We start from the raw sequence: 19,619 nt of genomic DNA, 5'->3' as shown, positions 1-19,619 counted from the left end.
TTTGTCCCCAGAGTAGAGTAGAAAATGGAGTCATCCCTTCCCTGTCAGCAACGTGAGGCATTTGTTCCATTTCCAGTGATTTCCCTTCCATTTCACCACTCCCATTTCCTGCTGGCATCATTTCCCTGCCTGGCAATAGTCCTACTATTTTATGTGCATCCAAATAATATCTACTCTCAGAATGAAAACCCAGTGAATTTTCTGTATGGGAGGTAGAAGCTGCTGTCACTTCCCAGTTACATCCTGGGGTTGGTTGTGCACTACTGGCATAGTGTCTGACATCTGGGGAGATGATGCTCTGCTGGGCACATCCTGTGTGGAAGCCTAAATGCAGAGAGCATGAGGTGTGCAAAGCCAGCTTCTCTAGGCAGTCACACGGGGCTGATTCCCAGCTGGAGAGAGAATTTGAATAGCTTATTTGAAAGACATATCATATTTTCTCCATGGGATATTGAGGGGGGGCTTATTCCAAGTGTCTTTTCCCCAGATTCCTCTTTACGCTGCCAGTGGGTTTTCATTTTTCTTTGAGAAGATATTTTATAGAACCTGTTTGAAAACTGCTTTCTGCAGGATATAAAGGGGGGAAAACATGTTTGTGTCTCTTAGTGGTTAGAAAAGAACTTTGTGGAAATGGCAATGCTGGGTTTTTCTTTTTCATTTCCGTAGCCTTTTGGCCGTGGAGCGATGCGGGAGTGTTTCAGAACGTAAGTATCTGCTGACTTTATCTTCCTTGGCCTCCATGCAGTATTTTCTTCTGTGGTGACTGGAATTTCACTTTGGTGTGGTGGAAATTTTGTAAAGCTCTCGAGTTCATGTGAGCTCTCTTGGAGGCAAAATACTCATAAAAGTACAGAAACAGTTACCTTCTTTCTGTGTTCCTGGTGTGCTAAAATATCTGAAAATCTGATATGTGGCCATAGGTGTGTGCAGCCTAGAGACCAACTTGAGACCTATAGTTGGGCAGAGAAAAGGAGAAAAATATTTGGATGGTGTAGACTGAATTTGGAAAGCCTCCATCAGTGAAGAATGTTATCCTCCTAGAGTTTACTTTGGATTACACCTATCGGAGTAATCCTATTCTGAGTAAAGCACAACTTTAACAGCTGTGCTTTCCAGAAGGGTAAAGTGTGGGGGAAGACAGAGGAGGAACTTTTATTTCCTTGGAGAGTCTTAGCAATTGTTGTGGGCATCAGCATCCAGTTTGTGCTAGAAGAATATCTCACCCTTTCCAGGCTCTGGCAAAAAAATGTTTTCTGGAAAATGTACATGTGTGTGTTTAAGAACATTTCCCCTTCTTTCCAGCTGTGGAATCCAGAGAAATTGCATTTCATATCTGGTTTTGCTTCTGGAAAGATAGATAATCCTGAATGACAGAAACATTGGTATAGTTTCAATATCAGTTCATGCTGGTGGTTGTGTTCCTGCAAAGCCACAGAGATACAGTGGTGAATGAAGCCTGGGAAGTAACAACTCTGAGCCTGCTGAGGTTGCTGCTGACATTGCTTTTAGCTCTCGTTATTTTCCAAATTCCCCATTACACAATATTTTGAGAAATACCATAAACAGAAATTTGTTAGCAGCTTTGCTTTAACCTCTTATACAAAGAAAGCATAACTTGTATGTCAGCTTCCCACTGCTGGATTTTCCAGAAGTCTCAGTGGTGCACTGATAAATCCCATCTGGAACTCTGTCTTCTAGGTTTTTGTAATTCTGCAAGTCTTCAGTTATGACAGTGACAGCATTAGCTGCATGTGGCTCCATGAACTTCAGAGGATACTGGATTTAGAAGAACATCAGCTACCTTGTTTTATAGAGAGGAATATGTTCCTTCAAGAGCTGTGGAGGTTCAGATCCTGGCTGAAATTCTGATCTCACTTCCTTGTTCCTTCTTTCCAAGGCCTCTGTTCCAGCAGCTGTCTGACCATCCCTGCAGGAGCACAGACAATCTAAAGATGCTTTGCCTGTAGAGTGTCCCCTGTACCAAGACCTCTGCACCAAGGTCTTGGGAGGGAGAGAGGAAAGGAAGGAAGGGAAAGGGTTGAGAGTTTGAGTGCTGCCATTAATTAAGGTACCTGCTTAATGCACTTGTCAGCCAGCAGATCCACTGTTAGTTTTCCCATGCTCCACACCACCCTCTCCTTGCTTTTGAGGGATCTGTGGATTAAAGATTTGCACATCAATGAAAGGTAAAAGTTACATCAGAAAAAGCAGGTGCAGTTTTCCTTCTGGGAGCATGGGGGTAATCACTGCTGTGTGTTAAGAACACGGCAATTTGCTTTTATTCCAGGAGAGGTTTCTCTCAGTTCATGTTTGAAATGCTACTGCCTGGTAATTTATGCAGAAAATAATTGTTGACATTAGAACACGGTGTTGAGGTGGCAGCAACCCTTCATACTCTTGGTTTGAGGGGAAGGGATTGAGAAAAGGAGGAAGTCCAGAGTAGAACTAGCTGTAGCCAAACCAAACAGTTTGGCATGTCCCAGCCATTCCCATGGAACATTTAATTTTCCCTTGTGCCTACCTCTGCTTCATGTTTCAGCCAGAATATCTGGTAAATGATCGAGGGTAATGCTGATCTTGAGGCCTGGCTCTGTCCATGCAGGCAAAGAAATGACAGAGATTGAAGTAAATTTTTTGGGTTTCCTTTCACCACCAATTTCTGTTTCAGGAAAAAGCTGTCCAACTTCTTACACACACAGAACTGGAAAGGTGCCTATAACTATGTTGCCAAGCAATACATAGAGAGTGTGAGCAGGGATGTGTATTTTGAGGATGTCCGACTGCAGATGGAAGCAAAGCTCTGGGGAGAAGAGTACAACCGGCACAAGCCACCGAAACAGGTACTTTCAAAGTGCTGAGCAAAAATGCAGCCTTGCTCTCCTACAGGATTAGTTTTCAACTGAATTTAGAAGGAATTACTTGTTCACATTCCATTAAATTTAAAAGCCCTTTAACTTCTCTTGCCCTCCTGTGTTTTCCATTAAATGATAGTTTATTTTGAATGAAGTAAATGCAGAAATTGCTTTACATTTCCAGAATTAGGGGCTGTGTGTTTGTGAATGTCTCACTGTTCTCAGCTGTTGACTGGAGACCAAGATAAAATGGTGTTTGTATTGCTCTTTGAGATGTGTGCCCAGCTGCTTTTGAGATAACCAGAGATGTCACAGAATTTATTGCCAGCAGCAGTCTCAGCAAGCACTTAACTGTTAGTGCTCCAGGAAGGTAGATGCTTAAATCTTGTAGACCTACCCAAAAACGTAACTAGCATTGATTTTTAAGAAGAACTGGAAACCTGCTGGAAGTCTTAACAATTTTAATAGCCAAAATGAGTGCTTTTGAGTATGTGGGGTAGGTGCACTGCCTCCCATGGGAGGGTTAGTTAATAACTACCTGTCTCACAACAGCGAGGTGAGGTATAGAGTGAAGTGCACAGAGAGGAGTCTGGAAATCTAGAAATTCTAAATGCCACATGGAGGAAAAGAAGTGAAAGAGTTGTGATAGTTTGTCCTTTAGGAATGTGTCTGGAACAGAGGGAGGAAGTAGGGCAGGATACAGAGATACCCAAGTGGTAGATACCCTCAGTCCTTCTCTGGAAAGGCGTTTCTTCAAGTTGTGCTGTAGTGACTCTGTGATTTCCTCTCTGGTACAGACTCTTTGCAGTGCACTCTTAGGGTACCCACAAAATAAAATAGAAAGCCAGCACTTGCTAAGAATTTTTCAGAGGGATTTGTTGCAGGAGCGAGCTGTTTTGTAGTGTCTGCTTTTAATTTGTGGAATTCCTCCAGTAGCCCAAGAAGAATGTGACTCTTCCCCCACTCCCTTGTTAAACAGACAGATCTTTGGAATTGTTCAGCTTCTTGTGTTGGGAAGGTTTTCACAGCTGGAGGATTCACACACACTTTGATCTGAAGACAGTATTCCGTTAGTCATTGTTTATCTTCTTTTCTTCCCCAGGTGGATATAGTACAGACCTGTATTATTGAAATGAAGAATAGACCTGGAAAGCCTCTCTTTCATCTGGAACATTACATTGAGGGCAAATACATCAAATACAACTCCAATTCTGGATTTGTGCGGGACGACAACATCCGTCTCACTCCGCAAGTGAGGCTTTGTTTAGTGCTTTCCATAAAGTCTGCTGCAGGGAATTTCTTGGCTCTATCCAGAGGTCTTGCATTACTGCCAAGAAAGGAAACTGTAGGCTCTCCAGTACAATGCCAAATTAATTTCTCTATTTGCAGTTTGTTGGCCCCTTCCTTGGGGCCTGCTCTTTCAAGCACTGGGTGCTGCTTTGTTGTGTTTCAGTGTCTGTTGGTTTTAGTTGAGTTGAACAGGGTTAATAGTCTTTAGATACTTTAAGCCCTTTGACTTTAATTATAACTGCAGGCATTGAAATATTTCAAGCTTTTTTCAAATTAAGGCAGAGAGAGAGATCTCTCGTGTATTATGTACTGAACAGGTTTTTTGGTGCCTCACATAATGTACAAAAGGAGGTGGCAGATATCCAACTCATGTAAATAACAAATCTAGGCCATTTGCACATAAAAAGGTGGTTTTTTTCAGCTACAACTTCTGAAGAGCTGAATCTGAGATTGCATGTAGAAATACAAGTACAGATTTCAAGTGATTCTTGGATCTTGTAAAAGAACTTTAAAATACTATTGAAAAATGCAAAGTGGTCAGTGTAGCAAAGGAATGTTGTACTGGGCCTCGAGAGTTTTGTTCATTATATTTTTTTCCCCACTCTTTTTAAGGTATTTGTCATGATGCTTAATGTAAGCAGAGAATTTATGTTCTGGGCTGTCTGAATCAGTGCTGTGCTTTTACAGATTGGGAACAAAATGTTCCATGGTACTTGCTGCCGTTAAAATGTTTGTCTGTCACCACCAGTTACTTCCCCCAGGCCTGGCAGCACTTCTTTGGAGGCCTTCCCAGAAGATTCCTAATACCTCAGCTTTATGCTGAAGAGAAGGGCTTTTTTACCTGATTCTTGAAATGTGTTTTTTGAAGAAGAGTACAAGTGTACACTTCATTATCTGATGCAAAAATGTAGAGACAGAGCAGCTCTTCAGGGGGACCTCCCAGAAGCGAAGGAGAATTTGTGGCATGCTCATTTTTTTTGAAATGTGGCTGATGTTTGCTTATTGGCAGAAGGAAGCACGGTCCCAGAGATGCAGAGCTTGCAGATCCACAGGCACAGCCAGAATGTTTATACAGAAGTTATTCTGCACTGGCTTCAGAGACCACTGTTGTTCCCTTTAACAGCCAGCTCCTCAGTCCTGAAGGTGAAGACTGTAGTGGGAAACAATTTCTAGTACAGGAAGGAGGAACAAAGCAATCTCCTCTCCCTTACCTGTGTCCACTGCTGTTTTTCTCCCTGCCTCTTTTAGCCCACCTCCTAGATGGAGCAGGTTGGAGAGACAAACCACTATGTGCTTTTAGCCTCTTGCTGCTTTCATCATGGTGTTTATACCAGTTACATTTCATTGCCAGGGTTATCAGACTTCCCATTTATAAAGGTGAATATCTGTTGCTGTTTTCACTAGATCAAGGAAGAGTGTTCTCAGACATCTTCTATGGTTCTTTCCAGGCCTTCAGTCACTTCACCTTTGAGCGCTCAGGACACCAACTCATTGTTGTTGATATCCAGGGAGTTGGAGATCTTTACACGGACCCTCAGATCCATACAGAGAATGGTACAGACTTTGGAGATGGCAACCTAGGTAAAATCAGCGATCTGTTTGACATGCTATGGATGCTTGGTTTCTGTTCCCAGCTCTCTGCTGAGTAGGCACTGCAGGGCTGGGTCAGCTGGCACATTTCTGAAGAAGTTCTATTGTGAGGAGTCCCTGAACAGGGCAGCTGTCACGCAAGGGCACATTTAAAATGAGAGCTGATCTTGGCTCGTGTCTCCTGGCCTGCTCTGAAATAAGTAATGAAATTAAGTAGCTTCCTGCAATGTGAGAGCAATAATCATGGCCTTTAATTTCCTTGCCACATTGCAGGAATGGATACAGCTGAATGTGGAGAGGTAAGCACTGCATATTTTTAAATCTGCAAGTGTCTATACATGAAGCTGTTCATAGGACAGAGCAAGCTTTGTAAGCAGGATCAGATTTAGGCATGTTTCTCAGTGATACAGCCAGTTTAGTTTTTTATTGTATCTTCTGCATATATAGCTTTTGAAGATTTTTGAGACTTCCTTTAACTCTTGTGCAGAGAGAGTGGAAAGCTTTTACAGGTGTTGAAATAAAGTGGAGGTGGGTTGAGCTGTATGTGCTCAAAGCATTTTTTTCTTTCTTTCTCTTGACTTTTTAGAAAAAGCTTTGAGACTTCTGGCTTTTAATAAGTGAACTGTAATATAAAATTCAGGTAAACCCTTTCTTCACTTTTTTTAATGCCCTAGGTGTTCGAGGTATGGCCTTGTTCTTTCATTCTCATTTCTGCAACAAGATCTGCAAGAGCATGGGACTTGCACCATTTGATCTTTCATCCAAAGAGAAAAATGCCTTGGATTATAATAAAAAATTGCTTGTAAGTGCTTGAAGGAAAAAAAAAAAGTGTAACTAAGCAGTACAGCTAGTTCATCCTCACTTCAAAAGCCCTGTAAATAAAACTGAAATAACGCTGTTTACATGGAAAATAAAAAGCACCTAATTGCTAATGTTGCAGTTTAAATACAGCAGTTTAGAGCGGACTTGTTCATACTTGTCTCTGAATTAATGCTGTAGCTGCAATTGAAAGGAAACCTTATAACATGGTGTATATTTAGGACCACGTAGGTCTTTGAATGCTGAAATCATTGATAAGTTTTGTATCTCACAAGCCTGCTTGTCTTTAACTAATCTCAGTTTCAGCTGATTTTAGTGGGAATGGGACTTGATGAAACGCTTTGAATGAAATTCAGTCCTAAACAGAACTCTCTCTGACTGTAAAAGTGCCAGGACTTGATATTTTGTTGGGACGTAGAACTTCTCAAAGCAAATTCTTCTGTGTACATTGGTGTATTTGTACCTCCTCTTCGATAGAGGACTCCTGATAAACATCCGTGTTGGCTTATGTGGCACAATTAGAATACACAGAAGGGTTATTCACGGGACTTTGTTGTTGATTTGCCAAGGAATCTGCTCAGACCATCCTCCGTGGCACCGAGGAGAAGTGCGGCAGCAGCCGGGTGAGGACGGTGTCCGGCAGTCGGCCCCCTCTGCTCTTCCGCCTCTCCGAGAACTCGGGGGATGAAAGCATGAGCGACGTGGCCTTTGACTCCCTGCCCTGCTCCCCTTCCTCAGCAACCCCTCACAGCCACAGGGTGGACATGCTTAGTGAGTGAGCCTCATACATCACCTCTGGGGGGTTCCTGAACGTTGGACAGGGCCTTAGTCGATTTTAAACCCAACAGCATATTGATTTAATCCAGAATACTTGTTTCTAGTGTTCTTCTTTGGGCAGAAATAAAACTAAAGGACTTCTTTGTAGATAATTAATGCATGGATGCTTCTGTGAAAAAACAGCAGTAAAATGATGATGTCTAGAGCTTTCTCCTCAAGCATGTTGTCCTTACAATAAGAAGCAAATATTTTTCTTCCTAGATTGGCCTGTGTTCAATGAAGTAGATAACTTGGTTCACAAAGACTATGATCAGCTTGATAACCAAAGGGTGAGTGTCTTTTCAACAGGAAATGAGGTTGCAGTTCCCTAATGAATGTGTCTTTAAAGGACTTCTCAAAAGCTTTGCGCAGTAAAAGCACATAAAGGTGCTCTGCCTGCTTTCATTGTTGCAGCTCATGTTGCCTTCATGCATTTGCTGTTTCTAGTAAAGGAAGAACTTTTATTTTAAAATAGTATTCATTATTCTTTTTCCACCAGAAATTTATTTTCATCTGATGTATTTTAACAGGTAATTAAAGTGTATGTCTGTTGCCCTGCCTGCATGTTATGTCTTGGGCACTTGTGCCAACTGTTGTGGTATGAAAACTAAGCAGAAACCCTATGGATTAGGCCTCTGCAAATCCTGTGGGATGTTGCAGAACCTCACCTGAGGAGATGCAAGAAGTTCGCAATGGACTTTTTCCAGTGCTGGACCTTAATACCAGTTACTAGATTTTTTAACTGAATACTGAAAACTGTATCTAGTGGACTCTTGACTTGATAAAATATGCGAGTCTTTGATTTTTTTTTAAATGTATTTATTTTTATATATATATGTAAGAGAGAAGACAATCTTAGACAGTACCTTCTGTATCGTTAAGTCTTGTTCTGTCTGTCAGAGGTAGCACAACATTACAATCATTTTCATCCTGTATTATCATCCAGTATTTTTCACTGAACCAGCAAAAGGTTTGCTCTGTGGGAAATGTCAAGATGAGATCCTTACAAAGGATCGTGCTAATGCTGTTCTGTTCTTGTGTTCTGTAGGATTTTGAAAATGGTGGAGACAGTGGATACCCCAGTGAAAAGAGAAGTGAGATGGAAGATCTGGATCACAGAGAAAGGGTGAGAACCTGACTCTGGGTTTAGCAGAGTTGGGCCTGTTCATACTCGAACTGTTTTCATAGAAGAATCTTATTTTTTATCCCTCTTGATCTAGGCTTTGTAAACAAAGGAACAGACAAATTTCCGTGTGTTGCAAAATTACTTATTCATCTTGGGAATGACAGTTTTACAGGAAAAAGATGATTTGTAATGAGGAGCTTAATTTCAAACATCGTATTTGATTACATATTGTTGTGGGGGTTTTATTATTCTGTATTGCATTTGGAAAATGTAGCCAGCTTCTTGTCCTGTGGAATCCATGAATATGATCTGCTTTCAGGCTCTTACCCTGTCTACTTTGTATGGCTTGAATATCACAGAACTTAATGTTGTTATCAGTTAATAACGTGCGACTTTAGAATCCCTGTGGGTAAGCTGGTTACTCCTTTAAAATATAAACTTTTAAATAAATGCTTTTTGACCTGAAGATCTTCACAAGATATTTAATTAGAAGACAGGAAAGAGAATACTGCTTCCAAAGATACCAGTCCTTTTGTCACCTGTGAAGGTATTTGTCATGGCATCTCCAGCTCACAGGATTAAAGCCTGTGTGTGCCATGTTCTTTACCATTTTGGTATGCTTCTTATTACATTGTGATATCCCTGAAAGAAAAGGATCCAGTGGAATCGATTTTGGTCACAGTCAGTATTAATTCTGCTGGATAGGAATAGTCTAGAGGGATAACTGGCACACAGCAGTTGCTGCAAATTAAATGATGTAAATCTTTACATTAACGTAGGGCCATTCAAACAACATCCGGAGACAGGAGTCTGATGAAGACAGTTTGGGAAGCTCTGCAAGGGTAAATAAAGCAGAAATGTTCATAGACTCAGTCTGCTGCTCTGCTTGTCCTCTGTTCCATTCATCTAACCACATCACTAAATCAGATTCATTTTCCCTCCCTTTTCAGCTACAGAATATGTTTATTAATATCAGTTTATCACTCTGTATTGTTTCCTTTTTTGTTTTGTCTTTACTTTCCAGTTAAAGAAGTACTGTTAAAGAAACTGTCACCTCTGTAACTGATCCCTGACATAAATTAGTGATTATGCATGGGTTTCTCACTTAAAAATAATAATTACAGTTCTTTGGATTTTTTTCCTGTCTGACTAGATTATAATTCCTTTCTGTACTTCATTTTTGGAATTGCATCCTATATGTGGTTGTATGATTTCTTGAAAACATGCAGTGTTTGAAATAGGTGACAGTAGCTGTGTCCACTGTGTATCTCACTGAGCTAGGGAAGACCAGGCCTTCTCGTATGTTTTTACAAAATATAACTTCTGTGGTAGTTGGTCTGTGGCTGTAAACTTAAACAAATAACTACTCTGCAAGGAAAGAAAAAACAGCTTTGACAACAATAATTTATTTAGATACACTTTTCAGAATTTCCTTGTAAATATTATATATTGCTGTTTTAGGAAATTGAAACAGCTTTAACAGAGTGGGGTTCTTTGCCAGTAACCTTCCCTGTTGTGTTCCCCTGTGTACCTCCAAAGACTTTCATTTTGATAGGATTGTTTTCAGCTACTGTTTCCCACCCACCAGTTGTGTTGAAAAATTTATTGTCATTTGTGTTGCACCTCCTGAGAAACACCAATGCATGTATCTGCCTGTCATCTTCTGCATTGTTACTTCTCATTTTTCTAGAGCTCTGGAATGCAAGCAGCATTTAAAATGTTGTGAACTGAAATTCTGATCATAAATGTGTGGATTTAATTTTTTTGTGCATGGATAACAGTATGTGCAATGTGACTATTCAGTTGCTTATTTGTATAAGTAACTTTTTTTCTGATTCAGAACTTAAAGAGGATTCTTTGCTTCATTGCAAAGTGATGATGTTTGGATTAGAAAAAGAGGGCTTTACTCTGTTTCTTCAGTGATGAATAATAACCCTTTATTCAGCTACTAACATGACTTTTGAAAGTCATGTCTCAAATTACAGTATTTACTAAGAAGTAGCAATATTAATGGAGGCTTTGATTTCTGGATGGCAATCTATATATATGAAAATTTTAATTTTGCATATAAATAATAGTTTATTTCATATTTCAGATCAGTGTGGAGAAATGGAATTTGTACAACTCTTCCAGAGTTCATGTCCACAGACCATCCTGTGTTGCCCAAGAAATTCAGAGGCTCAATGCACTAGAACTTGAAAAGAAAATTGGGAAGTCAGTCCTTGGAAAGGTAGGATGGGTCTAGTAATCCTCTTTTTTTCCAACTGGAAAGAAATGTATTTATTACTTACATAGAGATGTTGCCCCGCATGAGTTTATTTGTGCAAGTGAAAATAAACACATCCATAGCTTTGTGTCCTCTAACCATACTGTATGAAGGACATCTTAGCTCAGGAACCCATGAGTTTCATCTGCTTTTGGACTTGCAGCATCTGGGCTCCTTTGGGAAGGACCCTGCTGTTGGTTAGTCTGCCTTTCCAGAGGCATCATACAGGGAAGTTACAGTGGGATAATTATGGTGTGCCTGACCCACATACCTTGCACATAGGCAAGGCTGGGCTCCTGAAAAGTGATAGCATGGACCAACTCTTTTTACTCCAGAGTATTCAAGATAATGCAAATGTGAATTAAGTTTTGGTTTATGTATGGGCTTAAGCCCACACTTAAAACACGGTGTAGGTCTTCCTGAACATCCTGAGAGCCTTAAGTATTCTCAAAACTCTTGGTTTGTGAAGAAGCCAATTTTTCCCTTGGGGAGGGAAGTCGAAAAGCCCCTCAAAATCCCATGGCATGTTTGGAATGAAATCCTGCCCCCCACTGATAATGAAGGCTTCAGTGGTGTGAGGATTTTACCCCTGATAGCCTTCATTTTCTGTGCCTCAGATTAATTCCTCCCCTGGGAGGGCCCTTGCCATGCACTGAAGTCTGTGCCCCAGGGTCACTGCTGTTTGCCTTGCTGGCTGCAGTGCCAGGCAGTTGCAGGCTGGGTGCCTTTAACTGTGATTCCCTCCTAGAGCTCTCCAAGGTCCCAGCAGATGTGCCAGGGCATGCCCCTAAGACCTGGTAGAGAATGGACAGAAGGCTTTGGAAGGATCAGATCCATATGAAATCCTTGTGCCTCTTCCCTGTGCAATGGTGCTCCAGGTTCACTTGGCCATGGTTCGCTACCACGAAGCCGGGCGTTTCTGCGGGAAGGACAAGGAGTGGGATCAGGAGTCGGCCCTGTTTCACCTGGAACATGCTGCAGACTGTGGGGAGCTGGAAGCCATCGTTGGGTTAGGACTCATGTGCTTTCAGCTGCCACATCACATTCTTTCTGAGGTCACTGTGGAGGTAAACACATCAAAGAAAATGCCAAAATGCAGATTAATGGTGCATTGTAAAAATAAGAAGAGCAGGAAGTAGAGAGAAAACAGTCACCATAGTTAGGTGTTCTGTAGCCCCTCAGAGAAAATAGATGACTTTGTAATTAAGGACTTGGACAAAACAGCAAAAAGTGCTGCCTCTTTCTGGTTTTGCCAGGAAATTTCTGCATGCCTTTGGGAAGTTTCTGAAGTCATCTTCACTGTTCAGCTGCTTTGTTTCTTGTGGCTGTGCCTGTTTCTGTTTCTCAGACACACTAAACACTTCCAGCCATTACTGACATGGAGAAACTGCATTTAGTGTTAGAGGGAGGAAGGGATAGTTTTGCTTAGAAACATGCATTTGAAAGGTTTTATTTGTTTTACCAGGACACAAAGGAGAACAGAAATAAAGGATTTAATTACTTACTGAGAGCAGCAGAAGCTGGAGACCGGCCTTCCATGATTCTGATAGCAAGAGCATATGATACAGGTGTAAATCTTGCTGCAGACAGGTATGTTACTTTTAATTAAGGATGATTTTAAGTTTTAAGATGTTTAAAAATGCTATTACCTCAGTAAGTCTCTCTTAATTTTGAGTTATTTCTTTTTTAGCGTTTTATTTGAGTTTTTAAAAGTGGACAAATATTAACTTCTTTAAGTACCAAATATAACAGGTGATGATAGTGGTTTTTCTAGTTCTGTATTTTAGCATGTCCTTGTTATTTACATGAGTTTTCTGTTTTGCACAACAGTGAAACTTTAAATTTCACCTTTGCCAAACAACATTATGCTTTTAATTGAAGTGCACTGAGCATTCTCAATATGAAAATCACTATTTTGAAGTATTTATGAAACAAGACTCTCTACAAATTCAGATTTTTTTCTAAATCAGTTGTCTTCACAAATATAAATGCCACACCAAAACCACACAACTGGTAATGAAGCTCAGATTCTGGAGTTCAGCAAAACACTTCAGTCTGGTACTTTCTCCTCTCTAATTCCTGCATAAAGTGACCCCAGCCTCATTTTGCTGTAGTGACCTGATGCTGCAGTGCAGTTAGTGAGCCTCCATGAGAACGTTTGCTTTCTTGGGAGCATCAAAGCTCTGAGAAGTCAGTGCAAAATTGGATTCTGAATCTCCAGTGCAAAGTACATTTGTTGCCTAAGGGAACCATCTTCAAAAATTGTGTTTAACTGCAGAGCCCAGGACTGGAAGGAGGCCCTGCACTGGTACAACGCTGCGCTGAACATGACTGACTACGATGAGGGAGGGGAGTATGATGGCACTCAGGATGAGCCCCGCTATCTGCTCCTGGCCAGGGAAGCAGAGATGTTAATGACGGGAGGGTTTCACCTGGATAAGGATCCACAGAGATCAGGTGAGGCCTTGTTTTGTTTCTGTAATCAGTAATCCTGCTTTTCCTTCCCTTTTACCCCAGCATGTACCCCAAAAATAGACTTCCTGCTTTATCTGTTACAAAACATCCAGGGGGTCAGCACCTTTGGATTTGTGGGTGAAGCTGCAATGATGCTGGGTGTAACAAGGCTGGAAACAGTGAAAGAACAGATCTTGGCAAAGACAGGAGTAGTGGGTGGTGCCAGGTCCAATTATGTGACACGCTGAGTCACCACCAGGCAACCTTCACTGCCTTCCAAGTTGCTCTTTTGGGTCACTCCCCTCAGATGCAGGTTGCTGCTTGTATTTTGAGTTACACCCATGACTCCCAGCCCCTGCACGACATCCTCTTACTTGCTGTGTAATCTCCATGTTCGATGTCTGTGTCTTGGAGTCCTCTTGGGGCATCCTACAGGCTGGTCATATTTCCAGTCCTTCACAATACATTGAAGAGCCATCAGCAGCCAGTCATAAACTTTAACCCAGATTCCCAGCTGATGTAACTCTGACACTATTAAAACACACCCACACATCCTGCCCTGCAGTTTGATCTCAATTTCTCCTTTTGTCCTTTATTTGCTTCAAGCTAAAGCAATGTTTTTCCTTTACTCTGTCAACATAACTGATCCTATTTCCTCCTCTAGGTGAGCTTTACACAGAAGCAGCAGAAGCAGCAATGGAAGCCATGAAAGGCAGACTGGCAAATCAGTACTACCAAAAAGCAGAAGAGGCTTGGGCGATGATGGAAGAATGACACTGAAATTAAGCAGTTCTTGTATATAATTTTTTTATAGACTTGCTGCATTTGCAGCTAAAAAGCTATATTTTTATGTGATGTTACCAGTTCCTTTTTTTGTATTTCAGTTTTCTAAGGTTTTTTGAGGGGAGAAATTCAAATGTAACTATGTAGGGTGCCATAGCATACTTCTGTTAGTGTTTTACAGCTGTAATACAGACACACTTGACCTTTTATACTTTTTTAACTGTTAGAGGGCTTAGTTTTTTTGATCAGAAAAATGAAGCCTTATTGTTTAGGTTTCACATGTCCTGGTTTTTTTCCAGCAAATGATCAATGTGTTTACATTTTTCTTCTCCTCCCCATGCACAGAAAAACATTTTCCTAAATTCTCAGCCTTTATTCATCATTTTTGGTGTAACTCACCAAATTTTCATGAGTGTAAATTTTCAGTTTATGGATGCAACTACTGATATTAATAAGTAGTCCCATTCTATTATGCTGGCATTGTTGGACACTTCTGTTATTCTCAGATGAATTCCAGATGGAATCCTTACAGTTTCGGGAGGGGTGGGAAAGGTGCTTCAGATTGGCAGTGAGGATGTTCAGGATGGAATGTTTTATTCATCACCAACATTGCATATCACACCATTAGAAAATCCTGATGAGGCGAGGCATCCAGCTACCTCTCTCATTTTCACATTTTGCACCATATAATAGCTTAGTTGTATAAAATTCTATTGATCTTACATTTGTCCAATGATGTACAGTAGCAAGATCTGTAATATATGGGTAATTTGAAGTTATTTTTACAGTGGCATCTCAATTCTCAGTGAAGCTAGATCATCTCACTTAAAAGGAGAATATGCTTTCCACCATTCCCAGAGGGATGTTTGAAAAGGTTAGAAGATGTTAATTTGCCTTTTATATGTACAGAAAACAATTTATATGGTTTAAATATATTTTAAAATGGGAGGACAACTACGTGGTGGTGGTTGAATTATCATTGCATAGAGAGACGTTTCTTCCAAATCTGGTATTTTATTCCGTCTCTGTGGATAGTACAGAAGCTGTTGCTATTCCTTGGCTGTGGTTAACAGTAATTTTGCAGGAGATTTAAGGTGGAAGCTTCTGCTTTCTTGGCCTTACAGTCTCCTGAGGGTGTAAATTGATGTCCATAAGGGGCAGCCCCTGTCAAATGCTGAATAACCGAGAGTGCTCACCACTTCAGCCAAGCTGTTAAAAACATGCTTAAAGCTAAGCAGGCTGTGAGATGGTGCAGTTGAACAGGATTTCTTGCATGCATAGCCCAGTAATATTAATTTCTTGTAAAATGCAGAAACTGCTCAAGGAGCAGAAGTCAGTCCTCCCTTTCCTGTGCAGTGCCAGCCCCTGGGCTCAGGTTGTGCTCCCCGTTTTCTCTTTCTGGCAAGTAGATCTTGAATTACTGTCCAGACAATATCCAAGGATGATGTTAATAACAACTGCCACTGTCTGAAAGATCTCCTGCTGGTTAAGGGCGTGAGATAACAAGATTTGGACCCTTTCAAGGAGAGAAGGGAGCTATCTTTGGATGTTATGCTTCTGGGTGGGTGCTGTAACCACCAGGCAGTTGTAGCCATGAGTAGTCTTGCAACACATGGCAACATCTTGCTGTACATTGCAGGGCTCATGGGACAGTAGTGCCCATGGCCTTTTTAGTTTGTTTTTGTTTTGAGAGTGAAGGCAAAGCTCTTCACCCACTGATGGAGAAGTATCTAATTTCTAGATCTCAGTTGGTCTTTGGTGGTATTAACCAAGGTACTAAAGCAACAAGATCTTTGGACCTAATATTTTTTGGACCTAAGATGGTGAAAAAGAACCAGTTTGTAGGATTGCAAATCAGATGAATGTTTTAAGTGCCTATCCAGAGTTTTGCTTCAGATACCTAAAGCCTCTTTGGGACATGGCCTTTTTTGCTATTTCAGTTCATAGCATTAAAATTCCAGCTGTGACCTCGAAAGACAGCTGAATAGTCTGTGTTTTGTGCAGAACCAATACAGTGTAGGCACTATAATGAATTCAGACAAAAGGATTTGTTTTCCTCATAAGGTGTTGATGCCAAGTCTTTGAGATTTTCCTTGAGAAGGAAACGTGTGACAACACCACCAACCATGTAGGGAGGAGAGGAGACTAAAAGTGCCCCTCTAAAATGTGTATGTAAAGGATGTAGAGTGTAATTATTGACACATTTTGGTGTAGTTTAATTTGCTAAATTCAGTAGTTGCTAAAGTTGCTGACAGCTCTGTGTAGATCTGGTATGTAAATGTGCACACAACTCAGTGAAAAAATTACTATGATTAAATCTTTGTTTGCAAATACTACTTTTTAGTGATGAAGACTACCTTCTGTCCTAAGATGGTGTCATATGATTTAGCCATACAATAAATGGGAGTGTCAATAATATGAAAATTTTTTATGTTTACAGAAATAACTGTATTCTGTGACATTTTTGAAGGGAAAAACTATATATTTGACAGACTTTTGCAGTGATATTGCTACATGCTGTATTTTTAATCTATTCACAATGAATAAAAATCTGTATTTGTACAAAATGTGAAAATAAATCTGAGGTTCAGCCTCCCAGAACTTACCCGGGTTTAGTGTTTCCAGATGTCAGTGGGAATATTGCTTGGGTAAGGACAGTGAGATGGAAGCCTTTGTGTGTCAGACATGCAAACACTGCCTGCCTGCATCACTTAGTCCTCTCATTCACTTTGTCTGGTTTCATTCTGGCTGGTCAATAAAATTGTTCTTTTTGTCACTTTTCTCAGTAGAGTTTTATTTTTTTGCATGTGGGGGTTTGCTTTTGGTTTTTTTTCTTTTATAATTTGCCAAAATTCAATCCTATTATTGCAAGCTTCCAGAAATTCTCTGTGTTGTTTCTATTATTCCATCCCTGATTTTGTTCACTTTCAACCATCCCAGTAACAAACCGGGAGGAAATAAATTAGATGTTGTCAACAAAATCTGTTTTTCTCAAGAAAACTGAAGGGTTGATGTGCTCTTTGATGTTCATTCGATTTCAGACTGTTAAAAATGGAGCTCTTTATGTTGCCTTTTTTTATTGTTTTATTTAGACAGGTAGAACTTATTGTACCTGTGTAGTTTAAACAGTATGAAATTATTCTCTAGCACAGGCACTGTGAAATAGCAGAATCTCCTAACAAAAAAAGCCCCAGCTGGGCCTCTGCAGTGTAGAATCACTAAGAAAAATGGTGAAATTTGGCACTGCTATAGATTTGTAGCCTTTGTAATCTTTAGCTGGAGTGTTTGGCAAGTGTAACAAAGGAAGTGGGAATAGCTTCTTCAAAAACCATGGAGACAGCCAACACTTAGAGCTTATACAGTGTAAATAAGAATATTGCCTGTTCCTTAATTACTGGTCTGGGGGACTGATTTGAATCTCGTTCTCTTCCCCACAGGTAGAATTCCACTCAGAGTAGAAAGACTGCTGACAGACACAGGTGTAGTTTAGATGAGCCAAAGCAGGACTTCTCATCTGAATATGGAAAGGCAGAATTTCATTTGAACTTCAGGTTGAATTCAGGGCCAGCGCTGCCGGTGGTGAGTCAGGCTGTTCTCAGGTTTATGTTCAGGGACATCTCTCATGTGCCTCCCTGGACCTGACCCCTTACTGGGGAAGCTCCTGGGTTTGTAACCATCGGGCCTGATCCTTAGTCTGAACGTGTTTGATACAAGTGTTGGGTCCTTGCTGTTCTCTGGCCAACTCATGTGCCAGGAAAACAGTACAATGGGACTGGTAGCTTGCGGTGTAGTTTGAGTTCTTCTGGAAGTTCACTCTTTCATAATGTAAAATGAAAAAACTGGTGACCCAACTGCCGCCCCCAGCCTGTGCTGTTGTCCCCTGTAAGTGTCACACATGGCTGATGTGAGTAATATTGGGTACACAGGCTTCCTTCAGTGCTCAGGGTAAAGGTCTCTGTGGCCAGGCACCCAAACATTCCAGGGACAGAGGCTGTGCCCAGCTGTGACAGGGCAGAAAAGTACTTCTCAGGGAGGGTGTTGGTCCATCGCTGCCTGGGCAACACCACCTGTGGGGCCGAGTAGCCCATGCAATAAGGAACAGTTTGTGATGAGTGTTCCATGCAGTCACACACACAAGACACACTCATGCCTGGAGACTGCTAAATCAGACTCCCTACAATTTTCTGCCTAAGCAGATTACAGTTGATTTGCTGTGTGAAGCCAATTCAGGTCTGCTTGTCTTCCCTCCTCCCTGAACCTCTCCTGTGTCTCTGCAAAGCCATGGCCGTGGGAGGAGCGTCAGCTCCCTCTGTTCCCAAAAAAAGCCCGCACTGAACCGGGGGTGTGAAAGTGCAGCAGCGCCGGAGGAGGAGGAGCCCATTCATGCTTACACGTGTGCGCTGTTATTCCTCGGTACGTGTAGGCAGTGAATGAAATTTTTACCGAGACTCTGCAAAGCTGCAGCCTCTCACGGTGAGGATGGTGAGACACTGGTACAGGTTGCCTAGAGGAGTGGTGAATGTAATCCCTGCAAACGTTCAAGGCCAGGTTGGATGGGGTTCTGAGCAACCTGATCTAGTTGAACATGTCCCTGCTCATTGCAGGGAGTTGGACTAGCAAGCCTTTAAAGGGCATTTCCAACCCCCCCCCACCATTCTGCGATTCCACGTTCAGCAGCTCCCTGGCAAGAGAGTGCCGGGTGCTGCAGGGACAGGCTGTGGGAGGTGCCAGGGGAAAGGGTTGAATGAGGCTGTCAGCAGAACTCCAGCAGGTTTATTTTCTCCATCCCGTTTAAACCAACTACCACAACTACACAAATAAATCAAGCTGCGTAAAAGCTTTGTGGCCTTACCCTAGAGAAGTTGGAATTTTTCTCCAAATAGAACCCTTCAGTTTCAATTAACTGGTGAAGATAACAGTAATTCCTGAAGAAAACTTACCAGACTTTAAAGCAAAATATGGTCAGAGACTCTCAGAGGCACGTTCATGGGGCTGCTGATGCTACTACCCCTTTGCACAGAAGTGTCCTGGCTCCTGCTGCTGCTGCAGCCTTCCTGTGCTGCGAGCAAAAAACCGCATACCCCAGCCATAAAGCCTGCCGACCTTTGGCTTTGCACACTCAGTGGGCCGTAGCTTTGCAACAGAAAATTAAAACTTTAGAATTGTTTTTAGGCTTTCGGGGTGGGTGTGTGCCGGGGCGATGCCCCGCGTACCGCGGAGGTGACTGTGCTGCGCCGTGGCATCCACGTGGCAGCGGGGGCGGCGCGGAGGGCGCGGGCACGGCTCGGGCACTGTCCCCACGGCGCGTCCCCGGGGCGCTGCTCGTCCCTGGCTGCACAGCACCGCTGCACGTGCACCGGCTTGGAGACAGGGGTTGAACAGAACCCCGCAGCGGTTTATTTCTCAGGTGGAAGGGGGGGTGTGGGGAGAGCGCTTGATGGGACGGGGGGATGCAGAGGGCAGGACGTGGCTGCTGCTGGAAGGGGAAGGGCAAAGGCAGATCTAAAGTAAAAGAGCCGACGCGAAATGCGGTGTCAGGGCGGTAGCGTGGCCGAGCGGTCTAAGGCGCTGGATTAAGGCTCCAGTCTCTTCGGGGGCGTGGGTTCGAATCCCACCGCTGCCA

The 19,619-nt window shown here is 42.0% G+C and overlaps 1 protein-coding gene and 1 non-coding gene across 5 annotated transcripts in view; both read left to right on the top strand.

The window, feature by feature from the left end:
* Positions 1-16,777, top strand: part of EEF2K (eukaryotic elongation factor 2 kinase) — a 29,105-nt gene extending 12,328 nt beyond the window's left edge. For 3 of the 4 annotated variants that reach the window (XM_018067352.2, XM_008928010.3, XM_018067351.2), the window contains 14 exons: positions 667-704; positions 2,669-2,840; positions 3,955-4,104; positions 5,591-5,723; positions 6,407-6,534; positions 7,121-7,322; positions 7,590-7,657; positions 8,416-8,493; positions 9,273-9,335; positions 10,589-10,723; positions 11,638-11,826; positions 12,225-12,349; positions 13,038-13,216; positions 13,878-16,777. In XM_018067352.2, the coding sequence (XP_017922841.1) occupies positions 667-704; positions 2,669-2,840; positions 3,955-4,104; positions 5,591-5,723; positions 6,407-6,534; positions 7,121-7,322; positions 7,590-7,657; positions 8,416-8,493; positions 9,273-9,335; positions 10,589-10,723; positions 11,638-11,826; positions 12,225-12,349; positions 13,038-13,216; positions 13,878-13,987 (1,770 nt within the window). In that variant the 3' untranslated portion in view covers positions 13,988-16,777. The remainder of the gene's footprint in view (positions 1-666; positions 705-2,668; positions 2,841-3,954; positions 4,105-5,590; positions 5,724-6,406; positions 6,535-7,120; positions 7,323-7,589; positions 7,658-8,415; positions 8,494-9,272; positions 9,336-10,588; positions 10,724-11,637; positions 11,827-12,224; positions 12,350-13,037; positions 13,217-13,877) is intronic. The other variant, XM_018067353.2, reaches the window with a different exon arrangement.
* A 2,760-nt stretch (positions 16,778-19,537) lies between these two features.
* TRNAL-AAG lies at positions 19,538-19,619 on the top strand. Its single transcript has one exon. It is a non-coding gene; the product is annotated as a tRNA-Leu (tRNA).

This window comes from Manacus vitellinus, unplaced genomic scaffold, assembly GCF_001715985.3.
Source record: "Manacus vitellinus isolate BGI_N305 unplaced genomic scaffold, ASM171598v3 scaffold_12_pilon, whole genome shotgun sequence".
Taxonomy (NCBI): Eukaryota; Metazoa; Chordata; class Aves; order Passeriformes; family Pipridae; genus Manacus; species Manacus vitellinus.
The sequence above is the reverse complement of the archived record's forward strand: the minus strand, read 5'-3'. Positions and strand labels throughout refer to the sequence as shown.